Genomic DNA, 13,659 nt, shown 5'->3' with positions numbered 1-13,659 from the left:
CTCTCATATAAATCAGTAAATTTAAAAGAAAAAAAATTCAAATCCCAGGTGCTAAGGAACCTCAAAGAAAAGTCCTAAGGGTACAGGTAGAACGTATTAACAAGTTTGCTCACATACAACACATTATGAGTTTCTAGAATTTGAGTTTTGGGATTTTATGACAAACATCTATAAAAAATCATGGCTATATTCTTCGTAGAAATGACAACAGAAAGGGACAGCACGAGCAAACGGTTCATTCAGCATCAAAAAAGATAGTGCAGCCTTCTGTCTCTGCAGACCTTTATGAAGAAAGACCAAAAGCTACACAGGGAGAGGTCTCAGGCTTCAACCTTGATAAATAAGTTATAAAATACCTTCATTTAAAAATACTGGTTTGTGTCAGTAAAGCATTTAATGGGTGTTAAGTTGGCACATACAGAATTCTAAACCGTACTGACATAATGACTTTTTTTTTTTTTGACAGGCAGAGTGGATAGTGAGAGAGACAGAGAGAAAGGTCTTCCATTTTGCCATTGGTTCACCCTCCAATGGCCGCGACGGCTGGCGCACCACAGGAGCCAGGTGCTTCTCCTGGTCTCCCATGGGGTGCAGGGCCCAAGCACTTGGGCCATCCTCCACTGCCTTCCTGGGCCACAGCAGAGAGCTGGCCTGGAAGAGGGACAACCGGGAAAGAATCCAGCGCCCCGACTGGACGAGAACCGGGTATGCCGCACCACTAGGTGGAGGATTAGCCTATTGAGCCGAGGCGCCAGCGACATAATGAACTTTAAAACTTAATTCTGTGGATTCAGTCCACATGCAATCTTCTTGTGAATATTTTCTGTATGTATGTTACAACATTAGAGATCTGGCAATAATTAACAATGAAAAATACTTTTAAGTAAACAGATTGTAAAATAAAGCAGGATCATCAGCCAGTCACCTGACTTTTAAACACATTAATTCACTAGATGGCTTCCAATTAATCTGATCAGTTTATTGAGCTGACAGGTTCTACTGCATCTTTCCAATTAACATCAAGGTTCAGCAACTGCATTTCCTGCTTCTTACTATTTGTTGAACTCTTTACTTAGTGTAGGGTTAATCTTATCAGTATAAAGTAAACTCAAAGTAGATCATTGTAAAAATTAAGAGAGGGAATAGGAGAGGAAGGAGGAAGAAAGGTGGGAGCCTGGCAGGACGGAAGGTAGGGTGGGAAGGATCACTATGTTCCTAAATCTGTATATATGAAATACATGTAATGCGATTACCTTTAAAAAAAGATAAAACTATCTCTTTCAAAGAGTATGAAAGCTCTTTTATCAGCAAGAAGAAATATTATAATTTTTACACTTGATCTTAGCCAAAAGGTCGAGAAGTGATTGAAATATTATAATTTTTAATCACAACATTTTAAAAGGGCCTTAAAATGATAAACACAGAGCCAGCGCTGTGGTGTGATGGGTAAAGCTGCCGCCTGCAGTGCCAACATCCTATATGGTTGCTGGTTCAAGTCTCAGCTGCCTCACCTCCAATCCAACTCTCTGCTATGGCCTGGGAAAGCAGTGGAAGTGGTCCAAGTCCTTGGGCCCCTGCACCTATGTGGGAGACCAGCCGTTGTGGCCACTTGGGGAGTGAACCAGCGGATGGAAGACATTTCTCTCTCTCCCTCTCTCTCTCTCTCTCTGCCTCTCTGTAACTGTATCTTTCAAATAAATAAATAAACTTTAAAAAAAATTTTAAATGAGATAAACATAGAATTTATTAAGTATATTTTGAGAACTTATGTTTGCTGATTATATATATGATTAAATCTGGTCTTTAAATTACTTCTTTCAAAAGTTAAAAACTTTCATAGATTATCAAAATCATCCAACACAATCATTCTCCAAAGCAGAAATTCATTCATATAAGACATTTAAAATGAAATGTTTTTCAAATAAAATGTAAACATTTATATTCAAAAATTATAGCCATGATCGCAGTTTAAAATTCAGGTCACTGTGAAGTCACAATGGTCTACAAATCTAAAGCTAAAACCTTCTAGAACAGTTCGTGATGATGCATACAGGCAGTATTGCTTAGCGGGTAAGAGCACCAGCCAAAGAGGCTGAGGCTGGTTCTTGTTCACTCGCCTGTACGACCCTGGGCAAAACACACCTGCATTTTTCCCCCATGCTTCAGTTTCCCCCGCTGTAAAATGAGAATAATGGTGCCTACTTCATAGGGTTTTGTTAAGCAGCGCTTACCAAGAGTAGTATCTATATGCAGTTAGATGCATGAGAAATGTTAGCTGTTGTTACTGCTCTGCAAGTAAATGTTGCTGTGAAAGTATTAAAAATACCACCATAAATCATGTCCAGCTGGTTCAGAAAAGAATCATCCCAAATCATATAAAAACTCTTTAAAAAAACAGTGGTTATCAATGTGTTGAGGCTACATCAATTATTATGTTCATGTTTTAAGTACATCTATCCTGCAAATTACATATATACTATTCATTGGTAATAAGGGAGGAGAAATACTGACAGTGAGATATGTACAAAAACAGGTCAAAATACAAACACTCCTGGACACATTTTCATAAATACACTAAATTCAGATCAAACTTATCACTGGGTATTAAGTACTTCTGTTGTTCTGCGAAAGTCCATTAAGTAAGTTCTTTACTACATACATGGATGTCCTCAGCCATCCCACACAACTATAATATTTTTGTACAATTAAGAATCACAACTTGAATCTTGTAACACTCTGACAAGTTCCAAGTTATATACAAATGTCTTCTACTACCACATATTTAGCATGCCAGACCCATTGCTGAATCTGAAACACTAGAATTTAACCTAACACTAAAATGCTACCTTCAAATATTTTATAACATTCAATAAAATGTTAGCCAAAGGGCAGATGCTGTGTTGTAGTGGGTAAAGCTGTCACCTGCAGTGCCGGCATCCCATATGGGCGCCGGTTCAAGTCCCGGCTGCTCCACTTCCGATCCAGCTCTCTGCTAATGGCCTGGGAAAGCAGTAGAAGATGGCCCAAGTCCCTGGGCCCCCGCACCCACGTGGGAGACCCAGAGGCAGCACCTGGCTCCTGGCTTCGGATCAGCTTAGTTCTGGCCGTTGTGGCCATTTGGGGAGTGAACCAGTGGATAGAAGACTTTCTCTCTCTCTCTCTCTCACCCCCTCCCCCCATCCCTGCCTCTCTGTAACTCTGCCTTTCAAAAATAACTAAATCTTTTTAAAAAATTAAATAAAATGTTGGCCAAATGACCTCTCCAATGGTCTAGTTAATTTACACTCAAGATACCCTTGTTGTAATTTTTGAGGCTGCCCAGCGTTTCCAGCAAGCTAGAAGGCAGTGTAAGCTGTGGAAAAACAGATTCAGTGTTTACAATGCCACAAGGGCAGTTTACACGACACGCTTGTGCCTCAGTTTTTCATCAATAAAATGAGAAAACATGGAATAGGTGTTATCTTTTCATTTCTAAAAATCTCTGTAACTCTACAAGGAGAGTAGCAGCTATAATGCAAGAATATGCACCTTATAAAGACAGCTTTCTCTTCCTTCAGCATATTTTAGGAAATGGAACAGTTCATTTGTACACAGAGGTCACTAGCATATGTTTGGGGATGACGATACTCAAATGATGTCTGAGTTCATTTGTCTCTTTTTCTGCTCAATGATAATATATACATATATTAGCTGACACAAAACTTATCATTTAAGCATTCCACAGATACACATTTAGCAAGCAAGCCCTTACCAACAGTTTACTACCAGTTGAGAGTTAACCTTTCAATTAGCTGAGCTCTAAATAATAAGCAGATTTTGCACTGCATTCTCATTCATTTGTTTTAATGTTTTCTAGATGAAAAAATTAAGGAAGCATTGCATTTTTAAAGAACTGAAAATCATGTACAAAGCAGATTCTTTACAGAATACAGGGCACTGAAAACAAAACTGATTTAAAAAGTTTTTAATTTTTAAAAGCCATAGGTTTTTCCTCAACAAACCTAACCAATGCACTGTTTTTGAGAATCTGGCCAGGACTGAGAAACAACAGTATCTTTTCATGGGACAAGACTATGAAACATTCTTCTCCAAATTAAAAAGATGGTCTTCCCATGAATCTAAGGGGGAAAACCAATCACGTTTTACAGTAAACTCCATACATTCATGTCAAAAAATTAACAAACCAAGAAAACATGGGCATTTTATTGTGAAAAACCTCTATTTTTTAAAATTATACCACAGTAACTTCTAAAGTAACTGAAACAGTTTTGTGGGTTTTATGTATTTTATAACCATTTTTAAAAGATTTGTCTAGGAGCCGGTGTTGTGGTGTAGCAGGTAAAGCTGCCGCCTCTGATGCTGGCATCCCACAGGTGCCAGGTCACATCCCGGCTTCTCTGCTTCTGATTCAACTCCCTGCAAATAGCCTGGGAAAAGCTGTGGCACATGTCCCCTGTGTCTGGGCCCCTGCTGCCCACTTGGGAGACCTTGATGAAGCTCCTGGTTTTGGCCTGGCATAGTGTTGACCATTGAGGCGATCTAGGGAGTGAACCAGCAGATGGAAATGGAAGATACCTCTCCCTCCCCCAACTCAGCCTCTCAAAATAAAATAAAATATTTGTCTAAAATTGTTTTTGTTTCTCTCTAAGGCATTTATACTTACCTACAATGCACTTTCTTTGCTAGCATATCTGTCCTAAATAGAACAGTTTAAGTCAACAGCAGTTTGAGTTTAATGACTTCCCCAATAAAAACTTCTAAGATGAAATGAGTTTATCATACGTATATATAATTATGCTTCTCAAAATAAAGTACCAATAACATTTTTGCATCACTGAAGAAAACTTGCAGTCTTAACACAAAAATATAAACCATGCAGTAAGCAAGTGGAATAGTAAAGAACCAAACATGTGATGGTTGAAAGAGATAGTCTACTTAAAAAACACATCATTCCTCCACTGCTATCCTGTTCACTGAACACATTACTAGCTGAAATCACACATTTCTAACTAAACCCTTAATGTGAGTATGAGAGGCTGGCCTGTATCTTTTCACATGAAACAGAGTTAAGACTTGAGATAAAAATTGTCCATTGTGAAAAGGGGCCTAGGATAAAGATCTTCAAAATTATCAAGAATGTGTTTAAGACAATAATGACCTGAACTGTTCAATTAATTGCAATAATTCTTCTATTGCATTTGATGTTTTTAAAAGGGAAGATATCAAAGTCACAAATTTTAAAAAGCAAGAAATCCAATGCTAAATGGGGGAAAAATAATTATGATGGCCTTTTCAATCTAAGGGGATACTCATAACACAACTATTTAGCAAGAAATTAAAGACTGAAGCAAAAGTAGAAATGTCAGCTTAATCAAATCTACAATTCCACCTTCCATTATTAAAATTTTGAGCTGCAGAAAGTATTTTGTCCCCCTAATTTTCTACACTTCCACACTGGACCAATCCACCAGAAAATAAGTATCACACCAAATTCCAAATACTCTTCACGAAAAACTGAAATTCTTAACTTCCCTCAGAACAATGCTGTGGATTTATCAGGAACTGAAAAACAACAAAATCAGTTATAGGTGTGCGCATCTGACATGGTGGTTAAGACGCCACTGGCAACACCCACATCCGATACTGGACTGCCTGGGTTCTGGGTTCAAGTCCCAGATCTGCTACTGACTGCAACTTCCTGCTAACATACACCCTAGGGAGGAGGCTATGGGTGATGGCTCAAGATGTTAGCTCCCCGCCACCCATGTGAAAGACTGGGACTGAGTTCCATGTTCCTGGCTTCAACCTGGCTCTGCCCGGACTTCTGCAAACATTTGGTAAGTGAACCAGCAGATGGGAGATCTTGCTTTGTCTATGCCTGCATCTGTCTCTCTCTCTGTGTGCCTTTCAAATAAATACAACACAATAAAAAATACAAATATGACTGGTTTCAAAATTGAAGTTCTTTTGGGTACTATACTTTTTCTTAGTCAAAAGGCAGAAAAAGCAGAGGATCAAATTCAAAATTGTTCTCTATTGCATTAACCTTGAAAACCCAGTCAATGAAATGTATCATCATCAATCAACAAAACAATTCTGAAAGAGCTCTAAAAACCACGTCTTCACATAGTAATCTCTGGTCTGTAAGAAAGTTGAAATACTCAAAACAGAGGCCAGTGTGTTATGAGACTGTTATTCATCTTCACCCTAATAACAATCTCCTGTTACTGCTTGTCACTCCTGAAAAACAGAAAATTTTAAACTATGAATCTGAAAAAAAACATAAGAATGTATGTTTACCAAAGTGTTAGAATTCTGGGTAATATTTTTTTCCTCCCAAAAGTAACTATAAAAAAAAAAAAAAAAAAAAAACACTTTACTAAAACTTATCTCCTCCCTTATCATACAAAATACAAGAGTCTGGTTTTGCTTAAATTCTTCTGATTTTTAAAATGACTGTTTAGGGGGCTAGCATTGTTGCATATTAAGTTAAGCCATGGCCTCCAACACAGGCATTCCATCTGGGCTAAAGTCTAGCTTCACTTCCTATCCAGCTCCCTGCTAACGTGCCTAGGAAACCAGTTTATGGCCCAAGTGCTTGGGCCCCTGCACCCACATGGGAGACCTGGATGGAGTTCCAGGCTCCTGGCTCTGGTCTGGCTCAGCCCCAGCTGTTGCCACCATTTGGGGAGTGAACCAACAGATGGAAGACCTTTCTATGTCCATGTCTCTGTCTCTATAACTCTGCCTTTAAAATAAATAAATAAATCTTTAAAATGACTATTTAGTCACAAATAAGGAAACTGTGTGTTTCAAAATAACAAAGAAAGTAATGAAGACTATGTTTTCAGAAAGGACATGCACTCACCAACTTGAGTACACAGAAACACATGCAAACACACCAAAACAAACAATAAAAATGAATAAAAAATTCAGTAAGTTTTTAAGTTTATTACAAAAATAAGCATCTTCCTAGTCTTAGAAAAGTCCATCCATAAGATACCCATAAAGTGAAAGTAAAATTCTCCCAAAATCTTGTCCATTTTCTTCACTGCCCCTTTCCAACAGGTACTAGAGTCGTGTGTGGTCCTCCAGACATTTCTATGCATCTGCACACAAGTCAATCCTTTAACACACACACACATGCACACAAATTACAGCATTCTACATGAAGTTTGGGACTTGTTTTTAAATGATGTATTCTGATCACTTTTCCCTTTCAGCAAATTTAAAACGTCTTTATTTTTTCACAATTGCATAGTATTACATTAGGCTCTTCTTAATCAGTTCCCTTCTAATAGAGAATTACACTGATTCCAGCTTTTCAGGACTGTAAGCCACGCTGCAATGAGCACCACTATTCAGAACATCTTCATGCACTGACTTCGATTTTGTGCGAAGGATAAATTCCTACAGAGGACACTGTGGCAAGCAGCAGGGCAGGCAGCATCCACTTCTCCCATCTCCTCAACCAATTCCGGGTACTGCTTGTCCTTTTAACCTTCTACAATGCTGTAAATGAAAAGGACATGTCGTTTTCACCTGTGTCTACTTAAGAGTGAAGATGAGTGTTTATCAACCAGTTGCATTGCCTTATCGCAAATGTATTTTCTATTGCGTTACTCTTCTCTCTTTTTTCTACCAAATTTTTACAAGTTTTCTGCCAGCGTTCAATCAAACATGCTGTAAATACTCCTCCAGTTTAGATGCTTAACTTGGTTTGTGATGTTTTCAGCACTACAGAAATGTTTAGTTTTATCCAATTAAACCTATGTGTATGCTTCCGCACAGTTTCAGTTTCGAGCTATACTATGGAGCTTTCTCAGGCAAAAACTGGGAAGAAAGTGTTTATGTAACTTCTACATCATCGCTTAAATACTGTCAACAATATGGAGGTGCCAATACCCTCAGAGGCAGCTCCCTTCCAATACCATTATTTAACAGAAATAAGTCAGTTATGCTGTCTCTGAAACTTCCCTATGATCAACTACCATATCAAAGGTTTCAATTCCTTCCAAGGAGTTGAAAATAGTCATTACCAAGCAGGTTTAATTTCTGGCAAGCCACAACTCTTTTGTACCTCAATCTTCAGGTCATCTTCAACAGCATAAATACAAAATAAAGCCCAATAACTAGGTCTTCCCTATTGTTGCTATAATCTAGTCACTGCTACAAAAGTCACTGAATACTTCCTGTATAAACAAACTTGCAATTTCACAATGCCAAAAAACTGATTATTGTGCTATCAACGCAGTATACTGGTCTTCTCCATCTCAGGTTCTAAGTAAAATTCTACCTCAAGTCACAATTATAAAATAAGCCACTTGAGTTTGTGTATGAATTCAAACCACGACTTAAAAGCTAAATTAGATGGCTAATGTAGCCACTCTCTCCATTCCCCCATCAAGGGGGCAAAATAAATAAATAAGCAAAATAAATAAACAAAGAGAAAAAAAAAAAAAAAACCTGGTCATAAGTTTTCCTTACAGTGCCAGCTTGCCAGGCATTTCACAGCCTTCCATCTCTAAGCCGACTGGCACAACAAGTCATACAACTTGGAAGTTAAGGAAACTGGCAGAACTCAGAAGGGAAAAAAGAATACTTTCCACAATTTGCACAGCACTTGTTTAGCGCATATGTAAGTGTTTCCAAAGTGGTGGTCAACTCTTCAAACTACTCTGGGAGCATCACAGCACTTCACGTCAACTGCTGCCAATTCCATGCAGTGGCCTCCTTCCCCTTCGGGGACTATTCAGAAAGTTACTATTTTCTTTTACAACTACTCACCCAGGCCTCTTCCACTGATGAAAGCAGGCAAAGCCCACGCTGTGTGTCTGTCTCCTAGAGAAGATTGCATCTTTTATTTATCGCCCCTTGGCTTTATTTTCACAGTGAATTCCTGGCTTAAATGCAATCAGCCAAGAAACCCTCCCTATGTGCTCTCCTGTCATTCCTCATTGCTTGCAAGCAGAGTCAAGCACAGAGGGGGGAAAAAAAACCCTCGACACGGCCAGCCAAGCCATAAAACTCCGCAGACTCTAGTCTGTTATACTGAGAACCCAGAGACGGGCTTCCATCCGTTTCAACTAGGCAGGAAACAAACAACCCTCTCCCCAACCACCCAAATAGGTGTAACCTGAAAGAATGTTAATTAGACTTTTAAAAAAGGGGAGGGGGACAGAGAGCCGCAAAAGCTAACCCCCCTCCAGACAGAAGGAAAGGTTGCTGGGCATAGAAAAGGCAACACTGGGGAACTGGGGGCTGCCTTTGGAAATAAATGACCATGCAGAAAATCACGTTTGCAGATTGCATTAGAATTCAAATTAACCAGACAGGATTAAAACAAATCTTAATTCTCTCTTGGGGCCCTCATCCAGACCCCCACCCCACTCCCAAAAGAGAAAGATAAAAGGAACTGACTACAGAAAAAAAAGAGGAGATTAAGTTTAAAATCAAAGAGACAGAGATGCTTCCAAATCTATCCCCATTCATTTGGTATCCTGTCCACCACCATTTCAAGTAGACTAACGTGGGAGGGGGTGGGAAAATATGCCATTTGCAACCAGCAGAAAAACACGGAGAGAGGGGAGTTTCACTACAGCATTGTTCTTTTCATTCCGGCTCCAACATTCCCATCTCTAGGGCTGAAAGAGATAACTGGACAGGAAAAGAAAACACACACACACACACGCACACGGAGAAGGGGGTGCCGGAGCCGCTTTTAGACCGGGCATTTAAGAAAACTCTGCCAGAGAAAGGAGGGCTGTGTGCAGCTTTTAAATCCCAAGTCCTTCTCTCGCCTTTGTCAAATATCTTCTACTTTACAAGCCCTGAAAAGAAATAGAGAGACTCTTTTGTTTGGTTTCCCCTTTTCCGAGAGTGACAGAAAATGGAAAGGGACACAAACAAACCTGCGACAGAGAACAAAGTGCGGGGCCGTGGCGGGCGGCCGAGGGAGCCGGCGGCAGCCCTCCGCCCCGCGCCCGCGCAGCCCCGGCCGCGGGCACCTCCCGCGGACCCCCCAGCGCACACCAAACTCCGGCGGCCGCGCGCAAACCGGGAGACGCGAGCGGCTCCGGCCCGGGCTCGCGCCCCTTCATCAGGGGGCAGCCTTGCGGGGCGAGGGCCCTCCGGAGGCGCGGTGCAGCCCGCCGCCGCCGGTCTCCTGCGCCGCTCGGGGGTCCCGGAGGACCACAGTTAAGGGAAAGGCATTCGCGGCCGGGGCGGCCGGGGCGGCCGGCCGGAGCCCGCCCGGGCCAGACGCCGCAGCGCCCCGAGCGCCACCGTCGCTCGCCCGTCGGAGCCCGGAGCGGAGCGGCCGCCGAGCGGCTTTCAATGGATTATGTATTCCCCTCCCCTCAGATCGCGGGGGGCGGGGGAGAGAAAGAAAGAGGAGCGAGCGACAGACAGGGGGAGACGGGGTGGGGGGGCGCCGAGCGGCCCGGCCCCGGCCGGCATTGTCTGTGCGGCCCGCGCCCCCTCCCCCGCCCCGCACGGCCCCGCCACTCTACCCTCGCCGGAGCCCGGCCGTCCGCCCGCGCCTTTGTCCGCGCCCACCCCACCCCACCCCCCAAAACAGGCGAGCGGCCCCTCTGGGATGTGCTCCCCGGGAGGAGGGCGGGGAGAGGAGCGCGGGCCGGGGGCGCCTGCACCCACCCAGCCGACCCCGCGGAGGGGCGCGTCCTGCTGATTCATTTCGCACTCGCGCCGGCCCGTCCGGGGAGACCGGGGCGGGAGGAAATGGGCGCTCCGTTCGCGAGGACAGTCCGGGCCGGTGAGGGCACCGGGCGGGGATGCGGGCGCGCCTCGGGCTGGGGCTGGAGGGGGGGGGGGCTGTCCGCAAAGGAGGAGCGGGAGACCCCGGCCCTCCCCCCGGGACGGACGGCCGGACGGCCGGACAGACGGCCTGCAGCTGCCCCGTGACTCACCGACTTGCAGGACGTTGTCTACGCAGCCGCCCTCCAGCAGCGCGATGCCCCGGCGGAAGGGCAGCCGCGTCTCGTCGCCGCCGTCCGCCGCCCCGGCGGCCCCCACCGACGGGGCCCCGGCCCCCGCGGCGGCGGCGGCGGCGGCGGCAGCGGCGGCAGCGGCGGCGGCGGCTGAGGTGGCGGCCGGCGAGGACGAGGAGCCGCCGCCGCCGCCCGCGCCGCCCGCGCCGCCGCCCGTGCCACCGGGGCTGCCGCTGTCGTCGCCGGGGCCGCCCGCGGCGCCGCCGCCGGTGTTGAAGGACGAGTACATGCAGATCTCCCGCTCGCTGCGGGGGAAGGACCAGTAGACGATGCGGCGCTGCACCGGCTCCGGGATGCGCTCGAAGCGCTCCTCTACGCGCTGGAACGGCCACTTCTCGGCCACCCTGCGCGCCGCGATGTCCAGCAGCGATTCGGGGCTCTGGGTCTTGCCCGGCGGCAGCAGCCCCAGCGCCGCGCCGCCCCCGCACGCCGCCGCCGCCGCCGCGCCGCCCGCCCGCGGGCCGGGCCGACAGGCAGAGCTGTAGCCGCCACCCGCGCCGCCGCCGCCGCCGCCGCCGCTGCTGCCCCCGCCGCCGCCACCGCCGCCGCCGCCGCCGCCGCCGCCCGGCCGGCAGCAGAGCCGTTTCGCGGGAGGAGGCTGCTGTCCGCGCTCCGCCATGACCGCGCCGCTTCTAACCCGACAGCGGAAGTGCCGGGACCCTATAAACGGCACAAGGAAGCGCGACACGCACACGCCGTCGCGACGCCACGCTGCCATCTAGGGCCCGCCGCTCCTTGTACGGGCACAGGAGGTGGGGCCTGCTGCCTGACGTCGCAGTCGAGGCGGGGCTCCGATAGGGGGAACCTGGGGCTGGGGGCGGGGCCTATGCAAATAGCTGGGCTGAAACATAAATAGAGCACTCCGCGGACACGGGGGTGGCGGGGGCGGCCGGGTTGGATGCGCGGTGGGTTGTGAGAATGTCAGGCTCCTGTGACGCGGGAGGCGGGGCCCAGGCGGGGTTCCCGCGGGAGGGGGCGGGCCGCCGGGCCGGGCCTGAGGTGGGTGGGTCCCTGCGCCCCCTGCCTGCTCAACTTCCCCCTCCAGCTCCCGGCTCGTCTTTGATGTCCGACAAGTGAGGACGCGCCTCGTGGGTCGCAGCGGGGAGGGCAGGGAAAATGGGGGTATGTAAAGGGGAGGGGTCTGAGCTAAATGGGGGGCGGGGTCCGCAGGGCGATGCCCCACCCCGCCCCACCCCCGTCCGCCTGCCCGCCGTTGGGGAAAAGCCTCTGGGCGGAGGAGGCGCTTTCAAAACAAAGAAATGCGGCATGGAGCCCGGGGGACGCGGGTGGGGAGGAAGGCGGAGGAGGCGCGGCCGAGGCCGCCCGGCTGCCCGCTTCCCTTCCAGCCAGTCCGGGGAACTTCCCCCACCCCCGGCCGAGGCTGCGGCGGCGGCGGCGGGGAGCGGGGCTGCGCGCGGCGGCTTTTTCCCCCACTTCACTTTCGCAGACCCGGGTGGGCAAGGAGCGTCCGTTCCGCTGCTCCGCGTGGCTGCAGCTCCGCAAGCGCTGAGCCCCGCCGTCCGCTCTGGCCGCGGAGCCGGCCAAATGCCAGAAAATGCGCAGAGCGCTCGCAACCTACCCCGGAGCCGCCGGCCGCGCGTCCCGAGCCGGCCGCAGCCGCAGCCGCCGCCGCCGCGCCGCGCCCCGCCCCGCCGCCTCGCTCCCCCAGCGCCTGCGGCCGGGAAGCTGGAGCAGCCGCGCCCGGAGACCCTGCTCGGGGTGGAGCGTGCACCGGGGCAGTGCGTTTAGCAAACACACCTTTGTGAGTACACACGCCGCGGGGGCGGGCGACACCCCCACGGGCCGCTCGGCTGCGCCCGGCGGCGGACAGCGGCTGCGAGCGCACCCCGTGCGCCCTCGGGTCTGCGGCCCTGCCCGGAGCCGGGCGGGCGCTCGGGACGCGCGCCGCGCTGGCTGTCGCGGGCGGCCACTCCTCCCGGGGCCCGGCGGGGCAGGGGCGAGGGCGCCGGCTCAGGCGGAGCCGCCAGCCCCGCTGTGAAGCGGGGTTCCCGCGGACACGCTTCGCCCCGCGCGGAGCCGGCGCGCGCGTTAGGGACTGCCTTCCTCCGCCGCCCCCTCTGTGTTTACTGTCAACAGCGTTGGAGATAGTGTCCCGCTGTCGGCGATAAACCCTATCTCCTTTGACACTTTCGCATCTCTTAAGGCCACGGGCTGCCGCCCTCCTGCCCGCCCGCACAGCCACGAAAAATCACGCGCGGAGGCCGATCCCGCAGACCCTGAGCCTTGCGTGGCTCCGTCGCGAGTCCTGGGCTGCGGGTCCCTGGGGCTGCGACGCGGGCGGACTTTCCATGGCTGCCTTACTTGCGAGGAAAATTTTGGTAACACGATGTTTTTTATGCATCCGTCTGGTATTTTTCTGGGCACCTCCTCCACGCCTAGGAAAAGGCCCGGACAGAAGGCTCGTTTTGGACAAATCGAAGGCGAAGTCTCTCTCCATTTGTTTTGTTCCTGGATGTCTTTTAAAGATAAAAGTAGTTTTTGATGTTTTTAAACCTTTTAGGTGATAGGACAAGAAAGTAAGCTAAAAGGGTAAACTACAACTTGGGCTCTATTTTGCCTTCAGCAACGGCCATGGTAGGAGTTTAACAGATATGGTTTGTAGATCACCCACAAAGTTATTGAGCTGCAG

General features: G+C 48.5%; 1 protein-coding gene across 2 annotated transcripts in view; it reads right to left on the bottom strand.

Annotated features, from left to right (window-relative positions):
• The window catches only part of ZSWIM6 (zinc finger SWIM-type containing 6), a 220,461-nt gene extending 208,705 nt beyond the window's left edge, over positions 1-11,756 (bottom strand). For both annotated transcript variants that reach the window (XM_070056741.2, XM_089313221.1), the window contains exon 1: positions 10,929-11,756. In XM_070056741.2, coding sequence (XP_069912842.2) covers positions 10,929-11,727 — 799 coding nt within the window. In that variant the 5' untranslated portion in view covers positions 11,728-11,756. The remainder of the gene's footprint in view (positions 1-10,928) is intronic.
• Positions 11,757-13,659: the final 1,903 nt, after the last annotated feature.

This window comes from Oryctolagus cuniculus, chromosome 14 (genome assembly GCF_051225735.1).
Source record: "Oryctolagus cuniculus isolate XC-2025 breed Fujian yellow rabbit chromosome 14, ASM5122573v1, whole genome shotgun sequence".
Lineage (NCBI taxonomy): Eukaryota > Metazoa > Chordata > Mammalia > Lagomorpha > Leporidae > Oryctolagus > Oryctolagus cuniculus.
The sequence above is the reverse complement of the archived record's forward strand: the minus strand, read 5'-3'. Positions and strand labels throughout refer to the sequence as shown.